Source organism: Candoia aspera, chromosome 10 (genome assembly GCF_035149785.1).
Source record: "Candoia aspera isolate rCanAsp1 chromosome 10, rCanAsp1.hap2, whole genome shotgun sequence".
NCBI classification, from domain to species: domain Eukaryota; kingdom Metazoa; phylum Chordata; class Lepidosauria; order Squamata; family Boidae; genus Candoia; species Candoia aspera.
In genome coordinates, this window is record NC_086162.1 from 18,678,148 (window position 1) to 18,695,406 (window position 17,259).

Here is a 17,259-nt window from a genome sequence, read left to right on the forward strand (position 1 = left end):
GGAGGGTTGGTAACTGATATCTCTGTCAGTGAACAGTAAAACTGGGTTAATCAACTCAGTCATTTATTTATTTATTTATCATATTTTTATCATTGCCCATCTTCCTCATACGGGGGACTCTGGGTGGTTCACAATTAACCACAAAAGGTTTAGATTCAGTCCCAAATAGCCAATCTCTCTTGATGCTGTTGTTATTGCTGAAGTTTTATTTTAAAAATTCCAATACGCATTTTCCCCTCCTATTGTGTTCCCCTAACTTTATTCAAGAAATAAAGCCACTGTAGCTTTGAAAGACTCGAGAGACATTGGGACCACTGTTCGCTGACATAAGACTGAACCTCTGGGCTTGCTCTAAATTTCTCTTTGTGTTCCTTCCATTTTATATTTCAGAACATTAATTCTGGAGCTTTTGGAGGGGTATGTATGTGCAAATGTACAGAATCTCTGACCAGTTTGAGCAGAAGTCGAAATTCAGTGCTAGGATTTGAAAAACCTTCAACGTTTCGAGAGTATGGGAGATGACATGTCTGTTCCTCCTGAGTGAAACTTTTGGAGAGAAGGTTGCAAGAGAGGACAACATGGGGTTCAAAGTTGCAAGATGCTCACTTGAGTCTACATGCTAAAATGGCATCTCAACTGCCCACTCTGAACTGGGCGGGGAGGGCAGAACCAGCATCTACAATGAGTCCTGCTGGGTGCCTCTATTTTGGAAGTTCTGAAAGACAAGTGATGTCCCTGTTCCTCTTTGCTCCTCTCTGCTGAAATGGATGTGTAAATGAAGTGGATATTCCTCAAAGCCGGTCTACAGTGTTTTCTCAAAGATAGCTGACCCCTGGGAACCACAGATCACTAACATGTCCTCTTCTGCTCTATTTTTAGAATACAAGACCATTTGCTAACATCCAGTTTGGAGGCAACAGCTTCAACAGGAATGGCGTAAGTGTTGGAGAATGCATTTTGTCTTCATACAGAGAGAGTAGGATCCAACCTGTCAGAGAGTAAAAAGACAGGTTGTGTAATTTTAATAGAAGGCTTACTGATAGGAAGGGGGAAGAAAAGCCTGGCATCTGTGGCTACCTCGTAGCAAGGGGATTTGAGAGGAACGTGTGCCTAGGTGTGCTTGCCTAGTGGACAAAGGCAGGAAGGAAGAGACTCTCAGAATGGCTACCACATTAATAAAGTCTAGGCAGGGTAAGAGAGAAACAGGGAAAGAACTCAGAGGGAACCGAGTCTCTCTCTATATCCTGTTCCTCCTTGTGGTCAATAGAGTGTGAACGGTTAAGAAAGAGTGTTGCAAAGTCCCAGCTTCAACAGCTGGTATCAGAGATCTGCCAACTATGCACTTTTCTGTATGGATTGTGAGCCATGCTCTTGCACTCTTAGACTCTCAAAAGCCCAGAATCACTATTCAGAACAACTCCCCAAGCCGTTGCCTTCCACATGCAGCGGACGTCAGCTACTATAATTGCTGGCTAGAATGTCGGTTAACTCACTGTTTTCAGACCCGCCCCTTCGGGTGATGCCACTATCTAATCATCAAAACCATGAATCACAAGTTTATATTTTTCATTTTTATGCAAAAAATCAATAAGAGGTTTCCAGTCCCTGTGCCTGGAGCTAATTTGTGTTATTCATTCCTCTGTAGGAGGTAAAAACATTTTCAAAAGGCTGAGTAAAAAGCCTTTACTTTTTACCTACTTTACTTGTCTCAAAAATGTCTTTTGTCTTCTTAGAGAGAAAGGATAGGATCCAACCTGTTGATGTGTACCAAGACAGGTTGTGTAATTTTAATAGAAAGAAGGTTTATTGGTAGGAAAGAGGAAGAAAAGCCTGGTATCTGTGGCTACATCCTAGCAAGGAGATTGAAGAGGAAGGTGCCCCTGTGTGTGCTTGCCTACGAGACAAAGGCTGGAAGGAAGAGACTCTTAGATTAGCTATCAAATAACTGGAGACTAGGCAGGGGAATAAAATAAAGAGAGAACTCCAAAGGACCCAAGTCTCTATATACTGTTCTCCTAGTGATCAGCAGAGCGTAAATGGGTGAGAAACAGTGCTGTGTTTGAAAGAAAAGAGTTTCCCATTCACAAAACCGTCCCCTCTATATTAACATGTCCATAATTGTTTGGAACTTTCTTTTACTAATTCTAGAACATCTTTTATTAACCAAATATTCACTAACCACACTTTCCCCTTCTTTCCTACCCCAGATGGCTTTCAGACAGAACACTGTGGCTTGGTCTACAGAGCATGTTAAATCTGGATTAAGAAAACCAAGAATTATGTTCTCAGATAATATATATAATATATAACAATAACTATGTTCTGAGAACACACTTCCAAAAGAATACACCATAGTGTTTCCTTACTGATGATAATTGGGACCGGCAACTCCGTTGCTAAGTGACACAGTGATAAAGTGTGACATCATGTTACTGTGCCAAATTACAATGGCATTTGCAGCAGTTCCGGTTGCCATCATTAAGTAAATCCGCATGGTTGTTAGGCGTAACGACATATAATTTCCATTTGCTGCCTCCTGCTGGCTTCCTTGTTGTCTTTGCTTCTTAGAATCCAGCTATGAAGGTCCCAAGAGGTGATCACATGACTGTGGGATGCTGTCACATTATAACTGTGAGCCGGTATGCCAAGCATCCAGATTGTGATCATGTGACCGTGGGGATATTGACACCCACTTTAAGGAAATCAGGTCTTTGGAGCTCTACCTTCCTTGATCTAACATTAAATATTCCAGGACCGAGGTTCCTGCATTCACAACCAACTCTACTGAGCTCCAATGTTTCTATGGGTTTGTAGCATGGAGAGGAACCAGTGGTAAACTGTTCCTTTCCTAGCAGTTTGCAGTGACTAATAGAGGATCATACTAGGATCACTCATATGTGATGAGACTAAAGCCTACTTCAGGTTTTGAAGTGTTCTTATTTATCCTACTAAGGGAAGCCCTGGACTTTTGCCCAGGAGTGCCCTATGATGGCATGACTCTCTACCTCAGTGGCCAGAGAAAGTGAGCCACAAGATGGCATCCCCACTGATCCTTCTCAGTTTATTGACATGCTTGGGAAGGAGAGAGGAATAGTCAACTGCTGTAAGAAGAGGGAGAAAGAAGAAGGATGAGAAGGACCAGGGGTCCTGGAGTGATTCAAGTACCAACCTGACATAGCATTGGTTTTTATGTTTTAGTTCCTAGAATAATTTTATGCCTAGAATAATTGTATTTATCCTACTAAGGGACATCCAGGGCTTCCCTTAGTGGGATAAATAAGAGCCCTTCAAGACCTGAAGTCGGCTATATCTAGGTCTAACTCTACATATAATTGTTATTAAAAAATTTTTAGAAAAGAAGATAAAAATTAATACAAATATATATATAGAAAAAAAATTAAAAGAGAAAGAATCAAAGAGAAAGAAAAAGTGCAAGAAAAGAAAGATGGCTAACAAAAAATAGAAAGGAAAAAAAAAGATACAGTGGCTTCCGATATTCTTCTCAGCACTTATCAGTACAAACGTATTTTAATCTGTCTCTCTAAAGTTCCATCATGATTCTCTTCTTTCTATATTCTATCCTACCTAGATGCTCTGCTTGTAGTCATAAGATTGAACCTTTCGGGTTGCTCATAACTTCAATTTGTGTTCTTTCGTTTTACATTTCAGAAGAATTGTACTTCTGGAGCTTTTGGAGGGGTATGTATGAGCAAATGAACAGATGCTCTGACCGGTTTTGAGAAGAACTCAGAATTCAATGCTAGGATTCCAAAAATATTCAACTTTCAAGAATGTCAAGGTGAAACGTCTATTCTTCCTGAATGAAACTTTCCTTGGAGAGGACATTGCAAGAGAGGACAACGTGGAGTTCAAAGTTGCAAGATGCTCACTCCAGTCTACATGCTAAAATGGCATCTCAACTGCCCACTCTTAATTGGGCGGGGAGGGCAGAACCAGCATCTACAATGCATCATGCTGGGTGCCTATGTTTTGGCAGTTCATAAAGGTACCAGGTGATGGCCCTATTCCTCTTTGTTCCTCTCTCCTGAAATGGATGTGTAAATGAAGTGGGTATTCCTCAAAGCCGGTCTACAGTGACTTCTCAAAGACAGCTGACCCCTGGAAACCACAACTCACTAACATGTCCTGTTCTGCTCTATTTTCAGAATCGCAGAAGGATTTATAGCAAAATGTTTGGGCCCAACAGCTTCAATAACCATGGGGTATGTTTTGGAGAATGTGTTCTGTCTTTCTAGAGACAGAGTAGGATCCACCCTGTCAAAGAGTACCATGACAGGTTTTGTAATTTTAATAGAAAGGAAGTTTATTGATAGGAAGGAGGAAGAAAGCCTGGTATCTGTGGCTGCATCCTAGCAAGGGGATTCAAGAGGAAGGTGTGCCTATGCCTGCTTGCCTAGGAGACAAAGGCAGGAAGGAAGAGACTCTCAGATTGGCTATTACATAAATGAAGCCTAGGCAGGGTACGAGAGAAACAGGGAACTACGAGGGACCAGAGTGTCTGTCTATATCCTGCTCCTTCTAGTGGTCAGTAGAGTGTGATTGGTTTAGAGACAGTGCTGAGTATTGAAGAAAAGCATTCCCCAGTCATAAAGTCATCCCCTCTTTATTGACATGTCGATAATTGTTTGGAATATCTTTTGTTCTCCAAATACTCACTAACCACACTGTCCCCTTTTTTCTTACACCAGACAGAAAATTGTGGCTTGGTTTACAGAGCGAGTTAAATGTCAATTAAGAAAAACCAATAGCTATTTTCTCAGAACTCACTCCTTCCAAAGAATAAGCCATATCACAGGCAGTCCTTGCTTACGTATGGTAATTGGGAATGGCAACTCCATTGTTAAGCGACACTATCATAAAGTGTGACATCATGTTACCATCCCAAATTACAATGGCAGCTGCAGAAATCCCCTTTTCGGGAGAGATGGGTGGTGATAGAAATCCGAAAAATAAATAAATAAATTAAAAAAAAAATTCCAGGACTGAAGTTCCTGCATTCACAACCAACTCTACTGAGCTCCAATGTTTCTATGAGTTTGTAGCATGGAGAGGAACCAGTGGTAAACTGTTCCTTTCCTAGCAGTTTGCAGCAACTAATAGAGTACTATAGAAGGATCCCTCATAGGGGATGAGATTAAAACCTACTTCAGGTTTTGAAGTGCTCTTATTTATCCTATTAAGGGAAGCCCTGGACTTTAGCCTGGAAGTCCCCTATGATTGCATGACTGTCTATCTCAATGGCCTGAGAAGATAAGCCACAAGATGGCATCCCCATTAATCCTTCTTGGTTTGTTGACATGCTGGGAAGGATAGAGGAATCGTCAACTGCTCTAAGAAGAGAGAGGAAGAAGAAGGATGAGAAGGATGAGGGGTCCTGGAGTGATTCAAGTAGCCTATCTGTCATAGCATTGGTTCTTCTGTTTCTGTACCCAGAATAACTGTAGGCTTGGTATATATATCTACAGAATTTTTATTAAGAATTCTTAGAAAAGAAGATAAAAATTACTAGAAACCTATATAAAGAAAAACTTGAAAGGAGAGAGGGAAAGAAATCAAAGAGAAAGAAAAAGTGCGAAGAAAGAAAAATAGTTAAGGAAAAATAGACAGGAAGAAATAAAGACGCAGAGGAGTTGCTTCTGATATTCTTCCCAGCACTTATCAGTACAAATGTATTTTAATCTGCCTCTCTAACGTTACACCATAATTCTCTTCTTTCTATATTCTATCCTACCTAGATGCTCTGCTTGTAGTCATAAGATTGAACCTTTCGGGTTGCTCATAATTTCAATTTGTGTTCTTTCGTTTTACATTTCAGAAGAATTGTACTTCTGGAGCTTTTGGAGGGGTATGTATGAGCAAATGAACAGATGCTCTGACCGGTTTTGAGAAGAACTCAGAATTCAATGCTAGGATTCCAAAAATATTCAACTTTCAAGAATGTCAAGGTGAAACGTCTATTCTTCCTGAGTTAAACTTTCCTTGGAGAGGACATTGCAAGAGAGGACAACGTGGAGTTCAAAGTTGCAAGATGCTCACTCCAGTCTACATGCTAAAATGGCATCTCAACTGCCCACTCTTAATTGGGCGGGGAGGGCAGAACCAGCATCTACAATGCATCATGCTGGGTGCCTATGTTTTGGCAGTTCATAAAGGTACCAGGTGATGGCCCTATTCCTCTTTGTTCCTCTCTCCTGAAATGGATGTGTAAATGAAGTGGGTATTCCTCAAAGCCGGTCTACAGTGACTTCTCAAAGACAGCTGACCCCTGGAAACCACAACTCACTAACATGTCCTGTTCTGCTCTATTTTCAGAATCGCAGAAGGATTTATAGCAAAATGTTTGGGCCCAACAGCTTCAATAACCATGGGGTATGTTTTGGAGAATGTGTTCTGTCTTTCTAGAGACAGAGTAGGATCCACCCTGTCAAAGAGTACCATGACAGGTTTTGTAATTTTAATAGAAAGGAAGTTTATTGATAGGAAGGAGGAAGAAAGCCTGGTATCTGTGGCTGCATCCTAGCAAGGGGATTCAAGAGGAAGGTGTGCCTATGCCTGCTTGCCTAGGAGACAAAGGCAGGAAGGAAGAGACTCTCAGATTGGCTATTACATAAATGAAGCCTAGGCAGGGTACGAGAGAAACAGGGAACTACGAGGGACCAGAGTGTCTATCTATATCCTGCTCCTTCTAGTGGTCAGTAGAGTGTGATTGGTTTAGAGACAGTGCTGAGTATTGAAGAAAAGCATTCCCCAGTCATAAAGTCATCCCCTCTTTATTGACATGTCGATAATTGTTTGGAATATCTTTTGTTCTCCAAATACTCACTAACCACACTGTCCCCTTTTTTCTTACACCAGACAGAAAATTGTGGCTTGGTTTACAGAGCGAGTTAAATGTCAATTAAGAAAAACCAATAGCTATTTTCTCAGAACTCACTCCTTCCAAAGAATAAGCCATATCACAGGCAGTCCTTGCTTACGTATGGTAATTGGGAATGGCAACTCCATTGTTAAGCGACACTATCATAAAGTGTGACATCATGTTACCATCCCAAATTACAATGGCAGCTGCAGAAATCCCCTTTTCGGGAGAGATGGGTGGTGATAGAAATCCGAAAAATAAATAAATAAATTAAAAAAAAAAAATTCCAGGACTGAAGTTCCTGCATTCACAACCAACTCTACTGAGCTCCAATGTTTCTATGGGTTTGTAGCATGGAGAGGAACCAGTGGTAAACTGTTCCTTTCCTAGCAGTTTGCAGCAACTAATAGAGTACTATAGAAGGATCCCTCATAGGGGATGAGATTAAAACCTACTTCAGGTTTTGAAGTGCTCTTATTTATCCTATTAAGGGAAGCCCTGGACTTTAGCCTGGAAGTCCCCTATGATTACATGACTATCTCAGTGGTCAGAGAAATTGAGCCACGATATGGCATCCCCATTAATCCTTCTTGGTGTTTTGAAAAGCTTGGGAAGAAAAGAGGAATAGTCAACTGCTCTAAGAGGGAGGAAGAAGGAGGACGAGAAGGATGAGGGATCCTGGAATGATTCAAGTAGACCATCTGTCATAGCATTGGTTCTTCTGTTTCTGTACGCAGAATAATGGTATGCTTGGCATACATATCTGCAAATTTTTTATTAAAACTTCTTAGAAAAGAAGGTAAAAATTACTAGAAACTTATATAAAGAAAAACTTGAAAGGAGAGAGGGAAAGAAATCAAAGAGAAAGAAAAAGTGCGAAGAAAGAAAAATAGTTAAGGAAAAATAGACAGGAAGAAATAAAGACGCAGAGGAGTTGCTTCTGATATTCTTCACAGCAGTTATCAGTACAAACGTATTTTAATCTGCCTCTCTAACGTTACACCATAATTCTCTTCTTTCTATATTCTATCTTACCTAGATGCTCTGCTTGTAGTCATAAGATTGAACCTTTCGGGTTGCTCATAATTTCAATTTGTGTTCTTTCGTTTTACATTTCAGAAGAATTGTACTTCTGGAGCTTTTGGAGGGGTATGTATGAGCAAATGTACAGATGCTCTGACCAGTTTTGAGAAGAACTCAAAATTCAATGCTAGGATTCCAAAAACATTCAACTTTTCTTTGAAGAGTAAAAAGACAAGGTTTGTAATTCTATTAGAAAGAAGGCTAATTGACAGGAAGGAGGAAGAAAAGCCTGGTATCTGTGGCTACATCCTAGCAAGGGGATTCAAGAGTTACAATGCTACCCCAAAGTAGATTTCTGATGGGGCCCGAAATTATGACCATCACAAATTATGACCTGGTATCTGTAGCTTCATCTGAGCAAGGAGATTCAAGAGGAAGGTATGCCTATGTGTGGTTGCATAGGAGAGAAAGGCAGGAAGGAAGAGACTCTCAGATTAGCTATCACATAACTGGAGACTAGGCAGGGAAATAAAATAAAGAGGGAACTCCAAGGGACCCACGTCTCTATCTATATCCTGTTTGTTGTAGTGGTCAGTACAGTGTGAATGGTTGTGAGACAGTGTTGTGTTTTTAAGAAAATGTTCCCCATTCACAAAATCATCCCCTCTATGTTAACATGTCCATAATTGTTTGGAATTTTCTTTTACTACTTCTACAACATCTTTTCTTATCCAGATACTCACTTTCCCTTCTTTTCTCCACCAGATTGGTCTCGGACAGAAAATTGTGGCTTGTTTGCAGAGCATGTTAAATCTGGATTAAGAAAGCAAGAACTATGTTCCCAGATAATAGATACAATATATAATAATAACATTGATCCTAGAACACACTTCTGAAAAATAAACCAAAGTCTTTGCTTACCGATGGTAATCAGGACTGGCAGCTCCATTGTTAAGAGACATGGTTGTAAAGTGTGACATCATGTTACTGTCCCAAATTACGATGGCAGTTGCACCAGTTCCTGTTGCCATCATTAAGTGAATCCTGCATGGTTGTTATGTGCAACATCATTTGATCGCCATTTGCTGCCTCCTCCTGCCTTCCCCATTGTCTTTGCTTCGTGGGATCCAGCTATGAAGGTCACAAGAGGTGATCACATGACTGCAGGATGCTGTCACATTATAACTGTGAGCCAGTATGCCAAGCATCCAAATTGTGATCACGTGACCGTGGGGATATTGACACCCACTTTAAAGAAATCAGGTCTTTGGAGCTCTACCTTCCTTGATCTAACATTAAATATTCCAGGACTGAGGTTCCTGCCTTTACAACCACTGTTTCTATGAGTTTGCAGCATGGAGATAGACTACTGGTAATCTGTTCCTTTCCTAGCAGTTTGCAGTGACTAATAGAGGATCATACTAGGATCACTCATATGTGATGAGACTAAAGCCTACTTCAGGTTTTGAAGTGTTCTTATTTATCCTACTAAGGGAAGCCCTGGACTTTTGCCCAGGAGTGCCCTATGATGGCATGACTCTCTACCTCAGTGGCCAGAGAAAGTGAGCCACAAGATGGCATCCCCACTGATCCTTCTCAGTTTATTGACATGCTTGGGAAGGAGAGAGGAATAGTCAACTGCTGTAAGAAGAGGGAGAAAGAAGAAGGATGAGAAGGACCAGGGGTCCTGGAGTGATTCAAGTACCAACCTGACATAGCATTGGTTTTTATGTTTTAGTTCCTAGAATAATTTTATGCCTAGAATAATTGTATTTATCCTACTAAGGGACATCCAGGGCTTCCCTTAGTGGGATAAATAAGAGCCCTTCAAGACCTGAAGTCGGCTATATCTAGGTCTAACTCTACATATAATTGTTATTAAAAAAAATTTAGAAAAGAAGATAAAAATTAATACAAATATATATATAGAAAAAAAATTAAAAGAGAAAGAATCAAAGAGAAAGAAAAAGTGCAAGAAAAGAAAGATGGCTAACAAAAAATAGAAAGGAAAAAAAAAGATACAGTGGCTTCCGATATTCTTCCCAGCACTTATCAGTACAAACGTATTTTAATCTGTCTCTCTAAAGTTCCATCATGATTCTCTTCTTTCTATATTCTATCCTACCTAGATGCTCTGCTTGTAGTCATAAGATTGAACCTTTCGGGTTGCTCATAATTTCAATTTGTGTTCTTTCGTTTTACATTTCAGAAGAATTGTACTTCTGGAGCTTTTGGAGGGGTATGTATGAGCAAATGTACAGATGCTCTGACCGGTTTTGAGAAGAACTCAGAATTCAGTGCTAGGATTCCAAAAACATTCAACTTTCAAGAATATCAAGGTGACACGTCTATTCCTCCTGAGTGAAACTTTCCTTGGAGAGGACATTGCAAGAGAGGACAACGTGGAGTTCAAAGTTGCAAGATGCTCACTCCAGTCTACATGCTAAAATGGCATCTCAACTGCCCACTCTTAATTGGGCGGGGAGGGCAGAATCAGCATCTACAATGCATCATGCTGGGTGCCTATGTTTTGGCAGTTCATAAAGGTACCAGGTGATGGCCCTATTCCTCTTTGTTCCTCTCTCCTGAAATGGATGTGTAAATGAAGTGGGTATTCCTCAAAGCCGGTCTACAGTGACTTCTCAAAGACAGCTGACCCCTGGAAACCACAACTCACTAACATGTCCTGTTCTGCTCTATTTTCAGAATCGCAGAAGGATTTATAGCAAAATGTTTGGGCCCAACAGCTTCAATAACCATGGGGTATGTTTTGGAGAATGTGTTCTGTCTTTCTAGAGACAGAGTAGGATCCACCCTGTCAAAGAGTACCATGACAGGTTTTGTAATTTTAATAGAAAGGAAGTTTATTGATAGGAAGGAGGAAGAAAGCCTGGTATCTGTGGCTGCATCCTAGCAAGGGGATTCAAGAGGAAGGTGTGCCTATGCCTGCTTGCCTAGGAGACAAAGGCAGGAAGGAAGAGACTCTCAGATTGGCTATTACATAAATGAAGCCTAGGCAGGGTACGAGAGAAACAGGGAACTACGAGGGACCAGAGTGTCTGTCTATATCCTGCTCCTTCTAGTGGTCAGTAGAGTGTGATTGGTTTAGAGACAGTGCTGAGTATTGAAGAAAAGCATTCCCCAGTCATAAAGTCATCCCCTCTTTATTGACATGTCGATAATTGTTTGGAATATCTTTTGTTCTCCAAATACTCACTAACCACACTGTCCCCTTTTTTCTTACACCAGACAGAAAATTGTGGCTTGGTTTACAGAGCGAGTTAAATGTCAATTAAGAAAAACCAATAGCTATTTTTTCAGAACTCACTCCTTCCAAAGAATAAGCCATATCACAGGCAGTCCTTGCTTACATATGGTAATTGGGAATGGCAACTCCATTGTTAAGCGACACTATCATAAAGTGTGACATCATGTTACCATCCCAAATTACAATGGCAGCTGCAGAAATCCCCTTTTCGGGAGAGATGGGTGGTGATAGAGATCCGAAAAATAAATAAATAAATTAAAAAAAAATTCCAGGACTGAAGTTCCTGCATTCACAACCAACTCTACTGAGCTCCAATGTTTCTATGGGTTTGTAGCATGGAGAGGAACCAGTGGTAAACTGTTCCTTTCCTAGCAGTTTGCAGCAACTAATAGAGTACTATAGAAGGATCCCTCATAGGGGATGAGATTAAAACCTACTTCAGGTTTTGAAGTGCTCTTATTTATCCTATTAAGGGAAGCCCTGGACTTTAGCCTGGAAGTCCCCTATGATTGCATGACTGTCTATCTCAATGGCCTGAGAAGATAAGCCACAAGATGGCATCCCCATTAATCCTTCTTGGTTTGTTGACATGCTGGGAAGGATAGAGGAATCGTCAACTGCTCTAAGAAGAGAGAGGAAGAAGAAGGATGAGAAGGATGAGGGGTCCTGGAGTGATTCAAGTAGCCTATCTGTCATAGCATTGGTTCTTCTGTTTCTGTACCCAGAATAACTGTATGCTTGGTATATATATCTACAGAATTTTTATTAAGAATTCTTAGAAAAGAAGATAAAAATTACTAGAAACCTATATAAAGAAAAACTTGAAAGGAGAGAGGGAAAGAAATCAAAGAGAAAGAAAAAATGCGAAGAAAGAAAAATAGTTAAGGAAAAATAGGAAGAAATAAAGACGCAGAGGAGTTGCTTCTGATATTCTTCACAGCAGTTATCAGTACAAACGTATTTTAATCTGCCTCTCTAGCGTTACACCATAATTCTCTTCTTTCTATATTCTATCCTACCTAGATATAATTTCACTTTGTGTCCTTTCCATTTTATATTTCAGAACAACTGTACTTCTCGAGCTTTTTGGGGGGTATGTATGAGAAAATGTACAGATGCTCTGCCGGTATGCCAAGCATCAAAATTGTGATCACGTGACCGTGGGGATATTGACACCCACTTTAAGGAAATCAGGTCTTTGGAGCTCTACCTTCCTTGATCTAACATTAAATATTCCAGGACCAAGGTTCCTGCATTCACAACCAACTCTACTGAGCTCCAATGTTTCTATGGGTTTGCAGCATGGAGATAGACTAGTGGTAAACTGTCCCTTCCCTAGCAGTTTGCAGCAACTAATAGAGTATAATAGAATTTTCCCTCGTATATGATGAGACTGAAGCCTACCACAGGTTTTGAAGTGCTCTTATTTATCCTACTAAGCTAAGCCGAAGATAATTGCCCTGAAGTCCCCTATGATTGCATGAGTGTCTATCTCAATGGCCAGAGCAAGTGAGCCACGATATGGCATCCCCATTAATCCCTCTCGGTTTCTTGACATGCTTCGGAAGACAGAGGAGTAGTTAACCGCTGTAAGAAGAGGGAGGAAGAAGAAGGATGAGAGGGACCAGGGGTGCTGGAGTGATTCGAGTAGCCCATCTGTCATAGCATTGCTTTTTCTGTTTCTCTACCCAGAATAATTGTATGCTTGGAATATATATCTAGATCTAGATCTACATATAATAGTTATTAAAAATCTTTAGAAAAGATAAAAATTAATAGAAACATCTATAAAGAAAAAAATTAAAGGAGAAAGAGAAAGAATCAAAGAGAAAGAAAAAGTGCAAGAAAAGAAAAACCGTTAAGGAAAAATAGAAAGGAATAAAGACGCAGAGGAGTTGCTTCTGATATTCTTCACAGCAGTTATCAGTACAAACGTATTTTAATCTGCCTCTCTAACGTTACACCATGATTCTCTTCTTTCTATATTCTATCCTACCTAGATGCTCTGCTTGTAGTCATAAGATTGAACCTTTCGGGTTGCTCATAATTTCAATTTGTGTTCTTTCGTTTTACATTTCAGAAGAATTGTACTTCTGGAGCTTTTGGAGGGGTATGTATGAGCAAATGTACAGATGCTCTGACCAGTTTTGAGAAGAACTCAAAATTCAATGCTAGGTTTCCAAAAACATTCAACTTTTCAAGAATATCAAGGTGACACGTTTATTCTTCCTGGGTGAAACATCCTCGGAGAGGACATTGCAAGAGAGGACAACGTGGAGTTCAAAGTTGTAAGATGCTCACTTGAGTCTACATGCTAAAATGGCATCTCAACTGCCCACTCATAACTGGGCGGGGAGGGCAGAATCAGCATCTACAATGAGTTCTGCTGGGTGCCTCTATTTTGGCAGTTCTCTTAGGTACCAAGTGATGGCCGTATTCCTTTTTGCTCCTCTCTAGTGAAATCTATGTGTAAATCAAGTGGATATTCCTCAAAGCCAGTCTACAGTGGTTTCTCAAAGACAGCTGATCCCTGGGAACCATGAATCACTAATATGTCCTCTTTTTCTCTGTTTTTAGAATAGCAGAGCATTTGGTAACAACCTGTTTGGAGGCAAAAGCTTCAAAGTCAATGGTGTAAGTGTTGGAGAATACATTTTGTCTTCATACAGAGAGAGTAGGATTCAACCTGTCAGAGTAAAAAGACAGGTTGTATAATTTTAATAGAAAGAAAGCTTATTGATAGGAAAGGGGAAGAAAAGCCTGGCATCTGTGGCTACCTCGTAGCAAGGGGATTTGATAGGAACGTGTGCCTAGGTGTGCTTGCCTAGTGGACAAAGGCAGGAAGGAAGAGACTCTCAGAATGGCTACCACATTAATAAAGTCTAGGCAGGGTAAGAGAGAAACAGGGAAAGAACTCAGAGGGAACCGAGTCTCTCTCTATATCCTGTTCCTCCTTGTGGTCAATAGAGTGTGAACGGTTAAGAAAGAGTGTTGCAAAGTCCCAGCTTCAACAGCTGGTATCAGAGATCTGCCAACTATGCACTTTTCTGTATGGATTGTGAGCCATGCTCTTGCACTCTTAGACTCTCAAAAGCCCAGAATCACCATTCAGAACAACTCCCCAAGCGGTTGCCTTCCACATGCAGCGGACGTCAGCTACTATAATTGCTGGCTAGAATGTCGGTTAACTCACTGTTTTCAGACCCGCCCCTTCGGGTGATGCCACTGGGCCACTGTCACACCCAGTGGTCTCTGCATGACCAATGTTTTAAAGAAAAGCTTGCCCCAGTCACAAAATCATACCCTTTATATTTACATGTCTGTAATTGTTTGGAACTTCCTACTTCTAGAACATCCTTTATTTCCCCAAATACTCCCTAACCACACTTCCCCTTCTTTAAAGAAATCAGGTCTTTTGAACTCTAGTTTCATTGACCTGACAGAAATATTCCAGGACTGAGGTTCCTGCATTCACAACCAACAGTACTGAACACCACTGTTTCTAAGAGATTACCGCATGGAGGTAGACTAGTGGTAATCAGTTCCTTTCTGAGAAGTTTGCGGGAACTAATAGAGGACCATCGAAGGATCACTCAAATGTAATGGGACTATAGAAGGGTCCCTCATATGGGATGTGATTAAAACCTACTTCAGGTTTTGAAGTGCTCTTATTTATCCTACTAAGGGAAGCCCTGGACTTTTGCCCTGAAGTGCTCTATGATGGCATGTCTGTATCTCAATGGCCAGAGAAGGTGAGCCACGAGATGGCATCCCCATTAATCCCTCTCAGTTTGTTGACATTCTTGGGAAGGAGAGAGGAATAGTCAGCTTCTCTAAGAAGAGGGAGAAGGAAGAAGGATGAGAAGGACCAGGGGTCCTAGAGGGATTCCAGTTGCACATCTGTCATAGCATTGGTTTTTCTGCTTCTGTTTTCATTGTTCTTTTGCTTTTCTTTTCTTTTCTTTTTCTCTGATATTGTTCTTAAAGTTTGATTGTGAGCTGCCCAGAGTTCTAGTTTTAAGATGGGTGGCCAGATAAGTATTTTAAATAAATAAATAAAAAGTGCTCAGGAAGATGTCTGACAGTGACCCAAGTAATGACCCTTGCTGTGGCTTAGATGTTTGTTCATCTAGCTGTGCAGCACCTTTCCTGATTAGCTCCTTCTCCTTTCTTTGAACCCTTTTCATTGGAAATATCAAGAAATAGTGGGTTCTTCTCTGTATGCAAATCCCACACTTAACGCAAGGGGTGATGACTAAAATTCTCTCAGAATTTTAATGAAAATCAACCCAATGCACAACTTCTGAACAGATACCTGGAGTCCGCTTAACTACTATTATCCTTTTTCTCAACTGTGCCAGTGTAGTTTCCATTGAAATGTATAAAAATCAGTGTCTGAAATGGACACAATCATTTGGGCAATTAATTGTTAAAAAGTATATTTATTAGAAGAACTGCATTCATATACCATTAGGAGAAATAGATATTAAAATGTATGTGATATAGAAATGATTCACCAGTTCCTTCTGGGATTGTTTTAGTTTCCCAGTCTGGCTATAGACCCTGGGGGTCTCCCCTCCAAAGGTTAACCAGGCAGGATCCTGCTCAACCTCTGCTGTCATTCCTTATGTCTGTCAAATTCTCCAGTATTCACAAAACACGACGATCTTGTTTGTGCTTTTTCTAATTCTTCAGGGAAAGGAAATATACGTTTTTCTAAATTCTTCTCTCCAGAATGGAGGGAGATGTTCCAGCGAGTATATACATGGAGGAAGTACGAAGAATAATTGTATGATTGGATAATATAGATACAGATGTAGATATAGGTGATATAGATATAGATGTAATAGATATAGAAATTTTTTTCAAACTTTTTAAATATGAAGATAAAAATTACCACAAACTAATACAAAGTAAAAAAAGAAAGGAGAAAGTTAAAGAAATCAGGGAGGAAGCAAAAAGTGCAAGACAAGAAAAAAAGTTAAAGAATAATAGAAAGGAAAGAAAAAAGATACAGTGGCTTCCAATATTCTGCACAGCAGTTAAAAGTAAGAACATATTTTAATCTCTCTCAGTAAAGTGACATCATAATACCCTTCTTTCTATATTCTATCCTATCTAGTCATCAAAAACATAAGTCACAAGTTCTTTGTTTTTTACTATTTTTACGCAAACAGTCCATAAGAGGTTTCCAGTCCCTGTGCCTGGAGCTAATTTGTGTTATTCATTCCTCTGTAGGAGGTAAAAACTTTTTCAAAGGCTGAGTAAAAAGCCTTGAGTATATTTCCTCAGTTTTGATTAATGCAGAAGCTAAACCAGTTCCCTCTTTCTCAAAAGACCATGTAAAAACCCATCGATCAAGGCTGAATAACTCATTCACAGGACATGCTTAATATCTGTGTCATGAGAGCAATAAAACTTGGTTAATCACCTCAGTCAATTAAACACAAAAGGTTTAGATTCAGTCCCAAATAGACAATCTCTGTTGTTGTTGTAGTTATTGTTGTTAAAGTTTTATTTTAAAAATTGCAGCATGCATTTTCTCCTTCTCTTCTGTTTCCCTATCTTTATTCAAGAAATAAAGCCATAGTAAGTTTGAAAGATTCGAGAGTCATTAGTTTCAATATTATGTCACTGTTCACTGACATAATATTGAACCTATGGGGTTGCTCTTAATTTCACTTTGTGTTCTTTCACTTTTACATTTCAGAACATTAATTCTGGAGCTTTTGAAGGGGTATGTATTACCAAATGTACAGATGCTCTGACCAGTTTTGAGAACTCAAAATTCAATTCTAGCATTCCAAAAACATTTAATATTTCGAGAATATGGGAGATGACATGTCTATTCCTCCTGAATGAAACTTTCCATGGAGAGAAGGTTGCAGGAGAGGACAACATGGAGTTCAAACTGGGCAGAGAGGGCAGAATCAGCATCTACAACAAGTGCTGTTGGGTGCCTCTATTTTAGCAGCTCTCCAAGGTACCACGGGATGGCCCTATTCCTCTTTGCTCGTCTCTCCCGAAATGTGTGTATAAATAAAGTGGATATTCCTCAAAGCCAGTCTACAGTGGTTTCTCAAAGATA

The 17,259-nt window shown here is 40.0% G+C and overlaps 1 protein-coding gene across 7 annotated transcripts in view; it reads left to right on the top strand.

Annotated features, from left to right (window-relative positions):
- Positions 1-17,259, top strand: part of LOC134503251 (uncharacterized) — a 92,139-nt gene that overhangs the window by 1,639 nt on the left and 73,241 nt on the right. For all 7 annotated transcript variants that reach the window (XR_010068517.1, XR_010068518.1, XM_063312000.1 and 4 more), the window contains exons 3-15: positions 391-417; positions 880-936; positions 3,670-3,699; positions 4,167-4,223; positions 5,837-5,866; positions 6,334-6,390; positions 8,000-8,029; positions 10,113-10,142; positions 10,610-10,666; positions 12,235-12,264; positions 13,252-13,281; positions 13,749-13,805; positions 16,882-16,908. Coding sequence is in view for 5 of the 7 variants with exons in the window: in XM_063312000.1 (XP_063168070.1) it covers positions 391-417; positions 880-936; positions 3,670-3,699; positions 4,167-4,223; positions 5,837-5,866; positions 6,334-6,390; positions 8,000-8,029; positions 10,113-10,142; positions 10,610-10,666; positions 12,235-12,264; positions 13,252-13,281; positions 13,749-13,805; positions 16,882-16,908 (519 nt within the window). In the remaining 2 variants the exon portion in view is untranslated. The remainder of the gene's footprint in view (positions 1-390; positions 418-879; positions 937-3,669; positions 3,700-4,166; positions 4,224-5,836; positions 5,867-6,333; positions 6,391-7,999; positions 8,030-10,112; positions 10,143-10,609; positions 10,667-12,234; positions 12,265-13,251; positions 13,282-13,748; positions 13,806-16,881; positions 16,909-17,259) is intronic.